A 19,107-nucleotide genomic window follows, 5' to 3' on the forward strand; every position below is an offset into this window, starting at 1 on the left:
ACTACTTAAAGTTTAAGCAGCTTAGTTCAGTTTTTTGTAAACAGTTTCTGACGATAGGAGGAGTTAAAAATGAAAAAAATAAAAAAGAACTGCAAAGAAGAGAAGGCGAAGTAAATTACTGGGACAATTTACGAGCAGTATACTTAAGTTGACCGTTAACACTTGGTGTTTCAGTTTCGCAAAGGGGATGTTTCCTATGGCTTTATTTAAGTTGGATGAAGAATTGAAGATTGATGGCATGTTAGAAATGTTTCATTCATAAATTATAGCCAGAGAACTTCGTTCGGAAGACGATTCATACTTAAGGATCTCCAATCGCAGAAGACGGGTCCCAGAACTCCAGTCATGACTCATTCATTTAACATGGGATTAAATTACACATAACCCCCTATGATTTCATCTATTGCCACAGAATCCCCTTAATGTTTTAAAATATCCACTTCATCCCTCTATGGTTTTATGTCAAATAGAAACTTGATGAAAAATATCCTATGTAACGGCGCCAATTGATATATCAACAATGTTCTTACTTAAATGCTACGTCAATCGGCGGTTTGGCCACATTGTATAAAAAAGAATAAAAAGATTACGTGGATAAATATAAAAATTACATTAGCATAAAGTGAATATTTATACAAATCATAAGGGGATTACATAGATATTAAGATTTTTTCACACGTGTTTTTAAAGCATATTTGGTATAAATGCTGTAACTGATCGTAGATTTTATCCATTTTCCACTTTACACAAAACCACACGAGAGTTATGTGACTATTTTAAAAGTTTTTTTTTGGGAGGGGGCTGATCTGGCATTATATAAAATCACAAGGGTGTAATAAATAATTTATCCTTTAATGTGGAATTTGCATATGCATCCTTAATTATATTAAAGTGGAGGCCTTCACGTGGCAAAGTCATACTGCAAGTTAACTTTCTGTGCTAGCAGATTTATAGTTTAATGCTTATCATGAGATTAAAGACTTCAAGAGTTATAGTTTAATGTTATATGGTTGATCAATAAAAGTTTTCCTTTGCTCAAAAGGAAAAAGAAAAAAAAAAAGACTTCAAAGGTTATATTAACTCCTCAAGTGGAAACATTGTAACCAAGGTTTTCAAAATCGGGATCCTACTTAGGATCGTTTTTTGGTTTGCAAGATCGGATCGTAGGATCGGATCGTAGAATCGATAGATCCTATAAAAAATGTAATAAATTGTCATATTTATAATTTTTAAGTTTGCAATTCATAAATATAATAACAAATAATGTAATTCATGTGCAATCAATATAATTATATTGTTAATTAAGGTTAATTCATTTCTAAAGGCTCTAAACCATATTAATTAATTATAATAAAGACACAAAACACTAGTTCCATGTGATAACCTATAAAAAAGATCATTTATTCACTCTAGTGAATTATATGAGTCAAATTTAAAGATTCATCAAATTTTCTAGGTTTGGAATTGGGCTTAATTATTTACATTGATTTAAAGCACTCTGAATATAGTTTACAACGTAACAAACGACACTCAATTTCGAGTTTTCTACACAAAGATATAGTCAAAATACTAAAATTGTTATTTAATTTATTAAAAATAGTAGGATCGTATTAGGATCGTAGGTTGGATCGTTAGTCTTAATTCAGATCGTAGGATCGTACGATCCTACGATCCGGATCGCGATCCTAACAACTATGATTGTAACCCCCAATTCTACAATTAAAAGGAAAAACAAGACACAAAACTCAAACTGTAAGCTGCAAAGATTCCAATATTCATTGCACTTGAATAAGCAGGACTCAAGAGCCCTAGTTCAAATATTTGCCCAGCGGAGATTAGAGTTTGTCCTACCTTGAGTGGTTGGGATGGAGAACATGGTGGTAAAATGAATAAGATGTTAAAATGCACGAGCAATAGTAAGCAAGCAATAGCCCTCTACTTTTCTTTATATTCTGCTCTCTATTCTCTTTACTGTCCTTGAGGCCAAAAGACCTTCAAGAATTTGTCCACCAAACGGATTCAGATCTCTTTTCCTTCTTCTTCTGCCTATAGACCTTTTATCTACTACAACATAAACAAGAAAGGTCAATGGTCGATATACATGAATAAACTTGGCTCTTTTATTCAACTATGCGCATACATGCCGGCTTAACTGATTATCAATTTCCAGCCTAATCCTGTTTTTAATATCAATAATCTTGAGATCACTCAATCCCTCCCCAGAAAATTCTAACAGAGATCTCTTCTTATTCACTTGGGTGGTTCCATTAAAATAATGCTTTGTGTCAAGCAAGATAAATAGTTTGTAGACGTGTAGATAAAGCTAGGTGTGGTATCAACTTGTTAAACGGAGACCTGACGTAGCCCCTTTATTTATTTTTGGCGTCTGATGATAGGAAGAGAAAAACAGAAGACAGAAAAGCATTACTGGACAATTCAGTAGCCATGTACCTCAGTTGAGAACCGTTATTATTTTGGTGTTTTAAATTTTGCAAATGATAGTCACAGGGATGTTTCCTTGAGCATTATTAATTCAAGTCCACTGCTGGAAGGGTACGCTTGAAACGTAATCTCTTGCTTGATGAAGACTGATTGTACATTAGAAGCGTTTTATTATAAACAATAATCAAAAGGACTTTGTGCAAGAGTACCCTCATTTTTATTGATCTCCAACGCCAGAAAATGGGTTCCAGACTTCCAATAACCAACTGGTTTCTTTCTTGGAGATGCAAGCATAGAGGTCTTGATTCGAGTTCAGATATAGCAACATGATGTTGCTCATTCAGGATGAAACATGAATATTTTTTGGAAGTACAACCTGGCTGCAAAATGGTTATACCCCTTCCAGCAGAACTAGCTTCAAATGCTCTTAACAGAAACAATCATGTCAAGCATTCTCATTCTTATCTAAGGAATCCAAGTCATATTGAATCACTAGCCAATAAGAAGTTTCATTTTCTAAAGGAAACACTCCTATGAGCTTGAATCCTAAATTAGTTCTGCAGAGGCTGCGGAATTCGTTACAAATAAGTGGATGGCCTATTCCGATATTCAGTAGTACCAATTACCATACAGCACATGGTATGAGACTATTCGTTCTTATTCAAAAGAAAAATTGTACTGGTAATGATAGGATAGGTTTTGAAAACTACACTTGTTTCCGTGTAAAGATACCTCTACAAATGCAAAGCTGAAGCAGAACTCAGATGAAAATCATCTGCCAAGAATCACTCTAAACTCAAAAGTTTCAGGGATTTCATCAACAAATTTCTGCAACGAAATTTGTTTCTGCTGATTCATTTCCAGATATGACAGCAGATACTGCTCATTCAAATTGAAGTATGTGTTAAGAGTAAGGAATTACCAGTGCCGAAGCCAGGATTATCTGTCAAGCGGCAGGCATATATGTGTTTTTGAGTGCCATTTTGAGAATTATGGATTGCATGTACAATTTTTTTATTCGTTCCGGATGTCACTTTATCCAATCCAAATATCTCATTATAGAGCAATCATATCTCAAAGTACAAATTGGAAGTGAAAAAATAACATTGCTAATTAGCTATACATGTTGGTTTTGTATGATTAGGAGCATTTCTTTAATGTACAATTTTATTAGTTTTTTTTCTTACATATAAAAGATCACATATATGTAAAACCAAGTATTTAAATTTTAATTTTGGTAGATTAATAATAGAAATTAAAATAAACAAGTAATCGAAAAATGTGCAATTTAGCTATTAAGAGATTTTTCTTAACACAATAGATAAAATTGTAACAAGACAATAGATAATACTAAAGCAGTTAACAAGAAGTGATCAAGTAATTATAACGCAATGTTAAAAAATATTTAAAGAGAGGAAAAAGTTCAAAATTTTCATAAGCAAATGATAGGAAGAGGGGAAAGAATTTTGTCAATCTTTTTTTCTTTTTCAAGGTAAAGACTCTCAATGAAAATTTGTAATAACAACTTTTTTGGGGCAAAAAGGAAATTTCAAAACTTGGGGCTGGCTGCACGGCTGCTCCCCGGACTTGATGAACAAGCATTCTCTATCCCACCTACAACGACAGGACTGGTAGAAAAATGTTGTACGTTGCTAAACAGCACCACTTTTCAATGAACAATATTGTGCTAAATCCGCTACAGATTAACACACACACACACACACACACACAAATTGTGCTAAATCTACAACAGACTGACTAATTAAGGATTTTTATCTAAATTCTGAACCTATTCAATTTTATTCACCAATAGCATATGATACATGCTAGATTTCACTTGTTCCAGACGTCTTGTGTCTCGGGTAGACTATTCATCGACCTTCAACCAATGAAATACTAACTTCATTTGTGGAAACATTGAACGTGCAAACCCCTGATTGAAAATGCTCAGATTCTAGCAAGCTTTGAAACGTAAATGTTGGTTGTCTTGGTTGAGGAAGTTCCATTTCACTCTCAGAACTGCTTAGCATCAGTACCACATTTGACATTGTAGGCCGATCTGCAGCATGGTCTTGAACACAAAGAAGTCCAATTTGAATGCATCTTATTACTTCTGCTGGGGTGCAAGAATCCGCCAGTGATGGATCCAGCAATTCTGGAGCTTTACAATCGTTCCACAATTGCCACGCCTGAGCAATGAATCATTTCCAAGTCGCCCTTTAGAATTGGATTCGAGTACCCAAATTGTAGTTTGGCTTCCCACTATATTCGTCTTTTTATCTTAATTCTTAGACAAGACAGATTTTATCTGATCTACCTGAAATTAAACTAACACGAGAATAAGAAAAGCTTTATCCACTTACATAGCCAAGAAGGTTCAAATATTTTTCATGATATCCAAAACCAGTGTTCTTCTTGCTACTGATAATCTCTAGCAGCAAAACTCCGAAGCTATAAACATCAGATTTTTCTGAAAAGAGGCCTCCCATGGCATATTCTGGAGACATATAACCGCTGCATCATATTTGAAACACAAAAGTATCAACTGTTTACAAAATTCACCTATAATTAAGCACATATTTCTCCATGCAATAGATATTAGCTTTATCTTTATATTTTTTTTGGTTGGCCACGAGTCAGGGCAGACATGCTTTAGAAAAGATCAGTTGATCACTTACAAAGTTCCCACAACTCTGAGAGTGTTAGCTAGTTCTTGGGTGACTCGGAAAGTTCGTGCCAGCCCAAAGTCTGAGATTTTGGGGTTCATGTCATCATCCAAGAGAATATTGCTGGCCTTCAAATCTCTGTGAATGATTCTCAAACAAGAATCTCGATGGAGATATAGAAGCCCTCTGGCAATGCCCTGAAGTATGTTGAACCGTTTTGCCCAATCTAGCTTCAACCTTTTTGTTCGGTCTGCCCATTATCCACATAAAACAATTTAATGCATGAAAGGAAAAGGTCAGTCCACAATATACACTGTGTGGTGTTCCATTGCAATAATAAGTAGAAGGATAATGTTAATTTTTGCTGTTTTTGACAATTTGGTTGCAGTTTAAAGCTGGCATTCAATGGTTCTAGATTAATATACATTACATAAGTAGAAATCAAGCTTCAATCTTTGTAAACCCCGCATGGTGTCAGGTTACCTGAAAGGACATCATCACAATAATTGAAAAAACAGGAATTCTTCTAGTCATGAAAAAGACCACCTGAATCTAGGAAACCAGTTAGAGAGCTGGTAATGTAGATTATTATTATTTGGACATGGAAAAGCTGTTTTCCTGTAAAATTTTAATTTCAAAATCTCTGAGATTTGTCTGTAATTTTTTCAGTATTCCATACAATTGTGGTAAATGTTTCCTATTCCTCTAGAGAACAAGATAACGGAAGAAGGAAATTTGAGAAAATTATTGGGGCAATTGAAAGGGTAAAGAAAACTTTAGAATTTTCGGGGGTGCAAATGTAAAATACATTAATTTTGCCACCCTAAAATACTAGTTGTTGAAAGTTGAGGTGTGACATTTACCCATCGTTGCTCTTCAGGATTGACGAAGTGTTTGATGTCACATAACGTGCAAAAACTATTCATAACGGGATTGAGGACTTGCAAGTAAAGGATGGATTCAATTTTCCAATTAAGCAGTTGTTCTACAAGATATTTATACATATACCCTACTATCTGATGAGAGATAATTATGAACCATAAAGCAGATCACTCCGCTGACCTCAACTGGAATGCAACTGGCACAGTCCTGATCGTCGTAGCAAACAATACACAGGAAATTACTTAGAACTCACTAGCCTAAACTAATTAAAAGAAATTTTGAGTTAGTAATTCAGTGAAGTACTAAACAAGAATATTTACCAAAGAGGAATTTGTCCAAGCTTTTGTTTTTCATGTATTCAAGAATGACTATCTTTTCTTCTCCTTGAATGCAGCAACCCAACAGCCTTACAAGATTTCTGTGCTGAAGTTTAGATATCAACATAACCTCATTCTTGAACTCCTCCATGCCCTGTCCTGAGTGACTTGAAAGCCTTTTCACGGCTATTAGCTGTCCATCTTCTAATTTCCCCTGGAATTCAGGTTCACAAATTATGCATAAGTTCTATCCATGCCCAAGCTAATATCGGTGTGCAGATACTTGTTTAGAAGTTTAATTACCTTGTAAACTGCACCGAATCCTCCTTCACCAAGCTTGTCAGCTTCACTGAAGTTGTTGGTAGCTCTCTTTACCCTATTAAAATTGATAATTGGAAGCTCGGATGACCCCTTTGCTGATGCAGGACCTTCCTGGACATCTTCTTGCGAAATATCTCTCACAGTGCCGTTTCTCTCGGACACAAAGAGACTCTTTACCATGCACTTTATCCTGAAGCCCTTCATTATGCGGCATTTACTTGTCTCTGATTTTTGTTCACGTATATGTGTGTCTGAATGCCTAAGTGCTGTAACGTTAACAATAATTACAAAGAAAATCAGCACTTATTAACTTTTTCTGAGTTGTAGAATCAGTTTGCTTGAGATTAGCAATGGACTACTCAGTTTCCATGGAAGGGGAGGGTTAGCGTATATTGAATACTGAATGGCTGCTAAATGATCAAATATGCAAATTTAAATATGTTTAGATGCATTTTCAGTCCTATGCAGTCAGTGATAAACATTTTTACCTCTTCTGTTTGCTTTCCATCTCTTAATACAACATATCAACAAGCCCACAAGTAAACCAACCGATATAGATAGGACGCTGATGATGATTGCTGTGTATCGCTTTTTTACTCCTGAAAATTCCATTAAACACATTGTGAACAGACAAGCTTTATAATGAAGAAACAGTCCAGACTAGACCTAGATTACCTAGCTCTGAATTAGCAAGGCGGAGATATAGATCTTCCCCACCGTCTGAGAATTGCTGAATGTCAACAAGATGTGTCACCCAAACCATACACCCTATACCATCTGGATATGCATAAGCCAGACAAGAGCAGTTACTCAGGCACCATTGGCTACACCCCCCTTGGTCAGTCTTATCATACAAATACAGATAATGATCTGGTAATTTCATCTGACTGAGCTTCCAGAAGCCATCCGGTTTCGATGCTTTATATGTTAAGTTGCTACTGTTCGTAGTGCACATCAACTCTGTACGCCGCAAACATCCACTTGTCCAATTTCCCTTACTCCATTCCTCATTAGATTGCGGATAGAACCCTTTCAGGCACTCGCAAATTGGAGATCCACTCATGCTACAAGCAGTGAAGGGTCCACAAGTTCCATATACATCGCATGGATGTTGAGGTGCTGCCCAAAGCCGGTTCCATTGATTTTGTTGACCTTCCCATTGCAGTAGTTCCAACATACCTGTTGGTAAAATTACCATAATGTAAATATAGGACTCGTTGAAAGTGCTGAAAGTCATATATGCAGCTCCCGTTTGATTATTTGGTATCAGACTCATTCCATTTGCGTACCCTTTAGTCGCATCTGGAATTCCAATGAACTGCCATCCGTTCCATGGCCCTCCTCTCCAGTATGGTTTGGTGCCATTACATGTGAAAGCTTGTGGTGGTTTTTCATCTGAAAGTGTATTAAAAAAGTTCCCAGGTGCTGGATCATTCTCATTTTCCCAGGACATTGAGACGTTTTTCATTCCAGTCATGTTTGGTAAAACTGTATCAGAAGGGTAATAAAAGCTTTCCCATAGAGTTGCCCCTGAAACATTATCTTCAAGGATGAAATCACCGTCATCTCTAAGCACTGCAATTGTGCTATTAGAATGGGCGGAAGCATTAGTTGACCAGATAGTATTTTGCTTCCCATCTAGAAGCTTTAGATTCCCGTCGCTGCTGATTATCAGCCTTGAAGCCAGGTCACGCGCCGAGAGTGCATTTTCTCTGTTTGCAACCCAAACAATTCTACGGCCAGGATCAAACTTGTACCAGATTCCAACATACAATTCACTTGCATTACCAGGACGGAAGAAGCCTAATTCAAAGATTTGCCTAGCAGAGATTAGAGTTTGTCCCACTTTGAGTGGTTGGGATGGAGTTATGGTGTCATTTGATGCACAACATACTGGTAAAATGAAGAGTATGTTATAAAACACAAGCAACAATAAGCTAGCTTTATCCATATACTATGTGCTCTCTATTCACTGTACTGTCTTTGATGCTAAAGGAGCATAAAAAATGTGTCCTCCAAATGAATTCTTAAGATCACTTCCTAGGCTCTTAGTCTTTGTCCTGCTTGGCCTTTTATTTACTACCACGTAAACAAATAAAAGTCAATGGTCAATATACTTTGATAAATAAATGAACCTTTCAATTCAACTATGCACAGCTGCAAAGTGGGTTGATTGAATATCATTTTCTGGCCTAATCTTCTTGTTATGTCAATAATCATCAGATCAGACAATCCTTCCCTGAAAATGTAAGCAGATACGCCATGTTAACCTCCCCTTGGAGGTTCCTTTTAAATAGTGCTTTTATGTGTCAACCAAAACAGACAGTTAGGACACCTATCAAATAAAAAAAAAAAATAGAAGCTTATCATATCATAGTTTATTCTTTCTGATGATAGGGACAAAAAACGGAAGAAAGAAAAGCAAAGAAATTAAGGTTAAATACATCAATGGACAATTTACAAGTAATACACCTGAGTTGACCAATATTAGTTGCTGTATTGAGATTCGCAAATGACAGTCACTGGGATGTTTCCTATAGCATTGTTAAAGTGGGACTTGGGAAATTGCACTTGAAATGCTATCTTCAACTTGATCAAGTAAATTAAGTGTGAATAAAAAGTGTTTCCTTGTAAAAATTATACTAATTAAAAGAACGTTCTTATAATATGCATTAATATGACTGCGATGGTTCTTGTGGTTGTGTAACACTAATTATACTTTTAGTTAATTTGTTGAACTTTACGGTATCAAACTACCAAGTAATCAATGGTGTAGGTCTTTTGCAGCCGTCGTAATTCCTAAATGTTGCCCACGCATTACTACTTTTAACTGCAGTTTAAATCAAAAAGATCAATCTGAGTGTTATTTGCCAATTGCCCCCTCGGAGAGATGATTTGGTTTCACAACCACTTCAAATAAAATGATACTTTCACGGTTTAATATTTTTCTTCCCCTCAGCAATCATCTTCTCTTATCTGAACAAAGCCTGATTTTTGAAGGATTGTAAGTTACATACGGTAAGATTACTGCCCCCTTGATCTAAAAAGAAAGAATACTAATATTGTGGCCTTGATACGAGTCACCACTGGACTAATATCATAATTTTAGAGGATCTTTCAAAAAAGTTCCAGCAAAGACTTTTACTTTCTTTCTTTCTTTTTTCCTTTTTTTTTTGGTTGTGTTTCAAAGGAAAAAATCCACTTTTCCTCCCTATACTTTGGGATAGAGATATATTTCGTCCCCAAACTTTTAGGTGCAATGTATTTAGTACATAAATTAATAATTTTTGACCACATTTAATTCAAAAACGGTAAATTATTCAATTTGGACGGAGAAGACTCACGTGTCTGGCACGTGACCGTTGACTTTAACTAAGAAATTAATTTGACTTAACGCCACGTACTAGACACATGAGTCTTCTCCGTTCAAATTGAACAATTTACTATTTTTGAACTAAATGTGATCAGAATTTATTAATTTATATACTAAATATGTTGCGTCTAAAAGTAAGTTTGTTTACAACTTAGGATAAATACTTATTGCATGAACATTCTATATGACTATCCAAAGTACAAGACTCGTAGGGGGAAAAAATTACACTTTCGCTGAACAGCACCAGTCCCAATGAAACATATTTTGCTACAGATTAACTAGACAAGGATCAATCCCCAACCCTGCACTTTGTTTACCATACCATACAACACATGGCCTGTTCTGATATTGGTAGTAAATATTACCATGCAACACATGGTATGAGACTATTAGTTCACAAGAAAAATGTACTAGCAATCAAAGGATAAAATTTTGAAAGCTATACTTGTTTACGTGTAGAGACACCTCTACAAATGCAAAACTGAAGCAGCAATGTTTACGTGTAGGGATACCTCTACAAATGCAAAACTGAAGCAGCACTCTAATGAAATCATCTGCCAAGAATCACTCTAAACTGAGAGTTTCGAAGAAATCTGCAACAAAAATTCAACAAAGAAATTTGTTTTTGCTGCTTCATTTCCCGACATAACAACAGACACTGCTCATTCAAAATGAAGTATGTGTTTTAGTATAGACTCATCTGTGCCGAGGCCAGGACTATAGGTCAGGCGGAGGACATACATGTGTTATTGAGTGCCATTTTCAGAATGATCGATTGCATGTATAAGTTTTTGTTCCGAATGTCTCTTTATCCAGTCTAAATATCTAACTATGACTTAAACTAAAAAATTTTTTAATTGAGATTCTACATTGGCAAGTTCTCTCTCTCTTTTTTTTTTTTTTTAATCATTTGATTGTTTAACAACATTACAACTATATTTAAGTCAATGGAACATAGTAAGAAAGCTATATATTAGCTTGCATGAACATATTGAATAAGTATAACTACTCAATTCTCTATCTTCTTATTCTTACAATTCCATTGAACAAAAATATAATTTGACTATTCTCTAATATCAAACTCTGGAGAGCAATCATATCTCCAAGTATAAATTGGAAGTAAAGAGATAATATTGCTAATTAGCTATATATATATATATATATATATATATATATATGCTGGTTTTGTATGTTGAGGAAGAGTATATCTATAGTATACAACTTTATTAGTTTTTTTCTTACATATAATATAAAAGACCACATATATGTAAAACCAAGTATTCATATTTGAATTTTGGAGATTAATAATGGAAATTAAAATAAAACAATTAATTGCAAGGTGTGTAGGATTTAGGTATTAAGATTTTTTAACACAATGGATAAAATAATAACGAGGCAATACGTAATACTTAAGCACTTAATAAGAAGTGATCAACTAAATATAATGCAAGGTAAAAAAATATTTAAAGAGGAGAAAAAGTTCAAAACTTTCACCAACAAAAGCTAGGAAGAGGGCAAGGAATTTTGTGGATTTTTTTGTTGTGGCTCCGGGGGGGGGGGGTGTGACGCCCCCGCTTCTCCCAAGAGCGAACCCTAGGGTATCGGCGGGACGCCTGCCTAACTCGCGCCAGGACTCGAAACACAAAACTAATAAAACTATATTAAACCAAAAGAGAACTGTTTATAATATATACAATTCCCAAAAGTTCTATTTATTTCTTCAAAAGTATCGAGTCAAACCACTCTAATATCAACTTACGAACGGACTGGGGCCTCACAATCTCCCCCACTTAGGACAATTTCGTTCTCGAAATTAATTCTTTGGTCAAAACGTACCTTCGAAACCCGCCGAAGGGTCAGTCACTTCTTGTTGACCCATTGCATACACTCTTACTGGCCCTTTGGGTCGATTTTCCCCTGCATTTGACGGTTTCGTTATGGTCCCTTCTGTTGGTGGTTTGAGTCCTCCCTTCTGCATCTTAGGGCACCGGGCAATCAAATGTTCGGTGCTACCACATTTGAAGCATTTCCGTACCGAACTATTTTTCCAGCAATTTTCATCGGTGTGATTGCCCCCACAGAAACCACAGGTTGACTTAGTGGCCGTACTTGACCCTCCACGCTGGGCACTCCTCTGGGGCTCTTGCATTATCTGACCTCGTCCAAAGCTATTCAGGGTTCTTGCAGGTCGTGGACCATCTGTGCCTTTGCTTGTCTTAGTAGGTGGCTCGTTTCGCGAACTCTGTCCAACCATGGAATCATTCGAGCTGGGTTGCCTCCTTTTCCGGTCATGGAAGGCTTTAACCTGTCCTCTCGCAGTTTCAATCCGCTGTGCTTTTTCTAGTGCCTGGCTAAACGTGTCCAACTGTGCAGCTGCTAGTGCCTCCTGGATCTCCACATTCAAGCCTTGGGTAAAACGGCGAATTCGCTTTTGCTCCGTCAGCACCAGCTCTGGGGCAAAACGGGAAAGTTTCGTAAACTAAGTTTCGTATTCCGCCACACTCGATACCTCTTGACGTAGGCGGATGAAGTCATCTTCCCGTTTTTCTTGCACAATGGACGGCAGGTATTTTTCGTTAAATTCCCGTGTGAAGTTGATCCAGGTCCAGGAGGTTTGTTCGCGCTGCCACTTGGTTTTAATCACGTTCCACCAGGCTCGGGCGGCCCCTTCAAATTGAAAGGCAACAAAGGATATCTGCCGTTCCTCCGAGTACCTAAGCGCGGCAAAAATATCTAGCATACGGTCCATCCAACCCTCCGCTAGGTCAGGGTCGGGTCCACCTACAAATTTAGGGGGTGCAAATTTTTGGAACCGTTCTAAAACACGGTCCTCTCCCTCATGATTACCCGGATTATGTCCAAGGTTCGCAGTACTGCTCCCCTGGCCCTGTTGATTTGACATTCGCTCCAGAAGATCGGCCATCCGCTGGATGGCTGTAGCGACTTGGTCTGGCTCTTGTCCTTGTTACCACCTGTGACGCCCCCGCTTCTCCCAAGGGCGAACCCTAGAGTATCGGCGGGACGCCTGTCTAACTCGCGCCAGGACTCGAAACACAAAACTAATAAAACTATATTAAATCAAAAGAGAACTGTTTATAATATATACAATCCCCAAAAGTTCTATTTACATCTTCAAAAGTATCGAGTCAAACCACTCTAATATCAACTTACGAACGGACTGGGACCTCACAGGTAGGGGTGGGCACGGATCGGGTACCTGCCCCTAACATGATTTGGCTGACCCGACCCTAATATATCAGATCAGCCATTTTGGTACCCTATGACCCGTCCCTTTTTTTCGGGTACCCGAATACACTTGAGATCTTCGGTGACATGTTTTCTATGCCAATCCAATGCCACCAATAGTATTGTGCCAAGTGTCATGTTATTATTTACCCTTGTGTTAAATCAAGCCAAATTAAATTATTAGAAAATTAAAATGTAAATAATAACATGACACTTGGTACAACATTATTGGTGGCATTGGGTTGGCATAGAAAATATGTCACCGAGGATCTCAAGTGGAGTGGCGGCACTTGAGATCCTCGGTGACATGTTTTCTATGCCAATCCAATGCCACCAATAGTATTGTGCCAAGTGTCATGTTATTATTTACCCTTGTGTTAAATCAAGCCAAATTAAATTATTAGAAAATTAAAATGTAAATAATAACATGACACTTGGCACAATACTATTGGTGGCATTGGATTGGCATAGAAAACATGTCACCGAGGATCTCAAGTGGCACTTGAGATCCTCGGTGACATGTTTTCTATGCCAATCCAATGCCACCAATAGTATTGTGCCAAGTGTCATGTTATTATTTACATTTTAATTTTCTAATAATTTAATTTGGCTTGATTTAACCCAAGGGTAAATAATAACATGACACTTGACACAATACTATTGGTGGCATTGGATTGGCATAGAAAACATGTCACCGAGGATCTCAAGTGCCGCCACTCCCTCCACTCATGGACTCTCTCTTTTTTTTTTTTTTTTTTGCCAAAACTCTGTACATGGGGATGGGATGCCAACCCCTCCGCTCATGGAGTAATATGCAGACGACAACTACAAGACCGACAGAAAAATGTTGCACTTTTCTAAACAGCTTCACTTATCAATGAACAATATTGTGCTAAATCCACCACAGATTAACACAAAAAAAAAAATAGAAAGAAAAGAAAATTGTGTTAAATCTATTACAGACTAATTAATTAATGATTCATCTAAATTCTGAACTTTTTGTTACGTTTATTCACAAATAGCACATGACATATGCTAAATTTCACTGGTTACAGCGTGTTGCGTCCCGAGGAGACTATTCATCGACCTTCAACCAATGAAATACTAACTTCATTTGTGGAAACATTGAACGTGCAAACCCCTGATTGAAAATGCTCGGATTCTAGCAAGCTTTGAAACGTAAATGTTGGTTGTCTTGGTTGAGGAAGTTCCATTTCGCTCTCAGAACTGCTTAGCATCAGAACCACATTTGACATCGTAGGCCGATCTGCAGCATGGTCTTGAACACAAAGAAGTCCAATTTGAATGCATCTCATTACTTCTGCTGGGGTGCAAGAATCTGCCAGTGATGGATCCAGCAATTCTGGAGCTTTACACTCGTTCCACAATTGCCATGCCTGAGCAATAAATCATTTGCAAGTTGCCGATTAGAAGTGGATTCGAGTACCCACATTGTAGTTTGGCTTCCCACAGTATTCATCTTTAAATCTTAGTTCTTAGACAAGACAGATTTTATCTGATCTACCTGAAATTAAATCAACATGAGAATAAGAAAAGCTTTATCCACTTACATAACCAAGAAGGTTCAAATATTTTTCATGATATCCAAAACCAGTGTTCTTCTTGCTGCTGACAATCTCTAGCAGCAAAACTCCGAAGCTATAAACATCAGATTTTTCTGAAAAGAGGCCTCCCATGGCATATTCTGGAGACATATAACCGCTGCATCATATATGAAACACTAAAGTGTCAACTGTTTACATAATTCACCTATAATTAAGCACATATTTCTCCGTGGAATAGATATTAGCTTTATCTTTATATTCTTTTCGGTTCGCCACGAGTCAGAAAAGACATGCTTTAGAAAAGATCAGTTGATCACTTACAAAGTTCCCACAACTCTGAGAGTGTTAGCTAGTTCTTGGGTGACTCGGAATGTTCGTGCCAGCCCAAAGTCTGAGATTTTGGGGTTCATGTCATCATCCAAGAGAATATTGCTGGCCTTCAAATCCCTGTGAATGATTCTCAAACAAGAATCTCGATGGAGGTATAGAAGCCCTCTGGCAATGCCCTGAATTATGTTGAACCGTTTCGCCCAATCTAGCTCCAACCTTTTTGTTCGGTCTGCCCATTATCCACAAAAACAATTTAATGCATGAGAGGAAAAGGTTAGTGCACAGGATACACCGTGTGGTGTTCAAATTTCAATAACAAGTAGAAGGATATTGTAAAGTTTTGCTGTTTATGGCAAATTGATTTCAGTTTAAAGCTAGTATTCAATGTTTCTAGATTAATACACATCACACAAGCCGAAATCAAGCATCCATTTTTGTAACTCCACATGGTGTTAGGTTACCTCAAAGGACATCATCATAATAATTGAAAAAACAAGAATTTTTCTAGTCATGAAAAAGATCTCCTGAATATAGGAAACCAGTTAGAGAGCTGGTAATGTTGATTATTATTACTTCGAAATGGAAAAAACTGTTTTCCTGTTAAATATTAACTTCAACATCTCTGAGATTTGTCTATATTCCCATGTAATTTATTTAGTATTCCATACAATTGTGGCAAATGTTTTCATTTCCTCTAGAGGGCAAGATAACCGAAGAAGGAAATTTGAGAAAATTATCGGAGCAATTGACAGGGTTAAGAAAACTTCAGAATTTTCAGGAGGTGCAAATGTCAAACACATTAATTTTGACGAAGTGTTTGATGTCATAAAACGTGCCAAAGACTATTCAGAACGGGACTGAGGGCCTTGTGAATTGAGGATGAATTCGATTTTCCAATCAAGCAATTGTTCTATAAGATAACTATGCATATACACTACCATCTGATGAGAGATAATTGTAAAACGTAATGCGGATCACTCGGCTGACCTCTAAGTTCAATTTCACTAGCGCAGTCCTGATCCTCCTAGCAACGAATACACAGGAAATTACTTAGAACTCACTAGCCTAAACTTAATAAAAGAAATTTTGAGTTAGTAATTCAGTGAAGTACTAAACAAGAATATTTACCAAAAAGGAATTTGTCCAAGCTTTTGTTTTTCATGTATTCAAGAATGACTATCTTTTCTTCTCCTTGAATGCAGCAACCCAACAGCCTTACAAGATTTCTGTGCTGAAGTTTAGATATCAACATAACCTCATTCTTGAACTCCTCCATGCCTTGTCCTGAGTGACTTGAAAGCCTTTTCACGGCTATTAGCTGTCCATCTTCTAATTTCCCCTGGAATTCAGGTTCACAAATTATTCATGAGTTCTATCCATGCCTAAGCTAATATCGATGTGCAGATACTTATTTAGAAGTTTAATTACCTTGTAAACTGCACCGAATCCTCCTTCACCAAGCTTGTTAGCTTCACTGAAGTTGTTGGTAGCTCTCTTTACCCTTTTGAAATCAATAATTGGAAGCTCGGATGACCGCTTTGCTGATGCAGGACCTTCCTGGACATCTTCTTGCGAAATATCTCTCACAGTGCCCTTTCTCTCGGACACAAAGAGACCCTTTACCATGCACTTTATCCTGAAGCCCTTCATTATGCACCGTTTACTTGTCTCTGACTTTTGTTCACGGATATGAGTGTCTGAATGCCTAAGTGCTGTAGCTTTAACAATAATTACATAGAAAATCAGCACTTACTAACTTTTTCTGAGTTGTAGAATCAGTTTGCTTGAGATTAGCAATGGAATAATCAGATAACAGGAAAGGGGAGGCTAAGCGTATCTTCAATACTGAATTGCTGCTAAACGATCAAATATAAGAATTCAAATATATTTAGATGAATTTTCAGTCCTATGCAGTCAGCATGTCAACAGAATAGCTCCTAACAAGCTGCGAGTAATTGATAAACATGTTTACCTCTTCTGTTTGCTCTCCATCTCTTAACACAACATATCAACAAGCCCAAGAGTGAACCAACCGATATAGATAAGACGCTGATGATGGTTGCTGTGTATCGCTTTTTTACTCCTGAAAATTCCATTAAACAAATAGTGAAGAACAGGCAAGCTTTATAATGTAGAAACAGTCCAGACTAGACCTAAATTACCTAGCTCTGTATTAGCAAGGCGGAGATACAAATCTTCCCCATCATTTGAGAATTGCTGAATGTCAACAAGATCTGTCACCCAAACCATACACCCTATACCATCTGGACATGCATATGCCAGACAAGAGCAGTTACTCAGGCACCATTGGCTACACCCCCCTTGGTCAGTCTCATCATACAAATACAGATAATGATCTGGTAATTTCATATGACTGAGCTTCCAGAAGCCATCCGGTTTAGATGCTTTGGAGATTAAGTTGCTACTGTTTCCATCACACATCAGCTGTGTACCCCTCACGCATCCACTTGTCCAATTTCCCTTACTCCATTCCTCATTAGACAACGGGAAGAACCCTTTCAGGCACTCACAAGGTGGAGAGCGACTCTTGCTACAAGAGCTGAAGGGTCCACAAGTTCCATATACGTCACATGGATGCTGAGGTGCTGCCCAAGACACGTTCCACTGATTTTGTTGTCCTTCCCAGTGCAGTATCTCCAACATACCTGTTGGTAAAATTACCATAATTGATATGTAGGACTTGTTAAAATTGTTGAAAGTCATACATGAGGCTCCTATTTGATTATTTGTTGTCAGACTTATTCCATTTGCATACCCCTTATCCTCATCTTCAATTCCAATGAACTTCCATCCATCCCATGGACCTCCTCTCCAATATGGTTTGGTACCATTCCATGTGAAAGCTTGTGGTGGTTTCTCGTCTGAAAGTCCAACGACAAACTTTCCAGGTGCTGGATCCTTATCATTTTCCCATGATGTCAAGAAACTTTTCTGACCACTTCTGCCGTTGAATCCTAACTGCATGGTTGCTAAAATTGTATCAGAAGGATAATAAAAGCTTTCCCACAGAGTTGCCCCTGAAATCTTATCTTTAAGGATGAAATCTCCATCATCTGTAAGCACTGCAATTGTGGTATTAGACTGGACAGAAGCATTTGTTGACCAGACAATATCTTGCTTTCCATCCATAAGCTTTAGATTCCCATCACTGCTGATTATCAGCCTTGAAGCCAGGTCATCTGCTAAGAGTGCATTTCCTCTGTTTGCGACCCAAACAATTCTACGATCGGGATCAATCTTGTACCAGATTCCAATATACAGTTCACTTGCTTTACCAGGACTGAAGAAGCCTAATTCAAAGATTTGTCCAGTGGAGATGAGAGTTTGTCCTACCTTAAGTGGTTGGGATGGAGTTATGGAGTCATTTGGTGCACAATATACTGGTAAAATGAAGAGGATCTTATAAAACACAAGCAATAATAAGCTAGCTTTATCCATATACTATATGTTCTCTATTCACTCTATTGTCTTTGACGCTAAAAGAGCTTCAAAAATGTGTCATCCATATGAATTCTTAAGATCACTTTCTAGTCTCTTCTTCTTTGTTCTGCCTTGATACTTAATCTACTAAAGGTCAATGATCAATATACATGATCAGCAAATGAACCTCTTGAATTCAACTATGCACAACTGCAAGGTGGCTTGATTAGATATAATTTTCTAGCCTAATCTTGTTGCTATGTCAATAATCATCAGGTCAGACAATCCCTTCCCAGAAAATGTAAGCAGAAAACTCTTATTAACCAGGGCGGTTCCTTTTAAATAATGGTTTATGTCTTGCAAAATAGACAGTTAAGACACGTATCAAACGATTGAATAGAGACATATACTATCCTAGTTTATTCTTTCTGATGACGGGGAGACAAAAACAGAAGAAAGAAAAGCAAAGAAATTAAGGGGAAATATATTAATGGACAATTTACAAGCAAGCAATATAGCTGAGT

At 37.2% G+C, this 19,107-nt stretch overlaps 2 protein-coding genes across 3 annotated transcripts; both read right to left on the reverse strand.

Moving 5' to 3' along the window:
• Nucleotides 1-4,071: 4,071 nt before the first annotated feature.
• Nucleotides 4,072-8,643, reverse strand: LOC113723235 (G-type lectin S-receptor-like serine/threonine-protein kinase At1g61550). Its single transcript, XM_027246404.2, has 7 exons — nt 7,304-8,643; nt 7,117-7,227; nt 6,611-6,894; nt 6,311-6,521; nt 5,121-5,358; nt 4,806-4,956; nt 4,072-4,631 (listed from the first exon to the last, which is right to left on the reverse strand). The coding sequence occupies exons 1-7, from the start codon at nt 8,577-8,579 to the stop codon at nt 4,314-4,316; spliced, it is 2,589 nt and encodes an 862-aa protein (XP_027102205.2). The 5' UTR covers nt 8,580-8,643; the 3' UTR covers nt 4,072-4,313.
• A 5,512-nt stretch (nt 8,644-14,155) lies between these two features.
• LOC113723234 (G-type lectin S-receptor-like serine/threonine-protein kinase At1g61550) lies at nt 14,156-18,818 on the reverse strand. 2 transcript variants are annotated; one of them, XM_072074283.1, is made up of 7 exons: nt 17,305-18,818; nt 17,115-17,225; nt 16,571-16,854; nt 16,271-16,481; nt 15,134-15,371; nt 14,819-14,969; nt 14,156-14,644 (listed from the first exon to the last, which is right to left on the reverse strand). In XM_072074283.1, exons 1-7 carry the CDS (start codon nt 18,599-18,601, stop codon nt 14,327-14,329), a joined length of 2,610 nt encoding a protein of 869 aa, XP_071930384.1. In that variant the 5' UTR covers nt 18,602-18,818; the 3' UTR covers nt 14,156-14,326. The 2 variants fall into 2 exon arrangements, with proteins under 2 accessions (XP_071930384.1, XP_027102204.2); XM_027246403.2 differs by having other exon boundaries at nt 16,571-16,860.
• Between the last annotated feature and the right edge of the window lie 289 nt (nt 18,819-19,107).

This window comes from Coffea arabica, chromosome 2c (assembly GCF_036785885.1).
Source record: "Coffea arabica cultivar ET-39 chromosome 2c, Coffea Arabica ET-39 HiFi, whole genome shotgun sequence".
Lineage (NCBI taxonomy): Eukaryota > Viridiplantae > Streptophyta > Magnoliopsida > Gentianales > Rubiaceae > Coffea > Coffea arabica.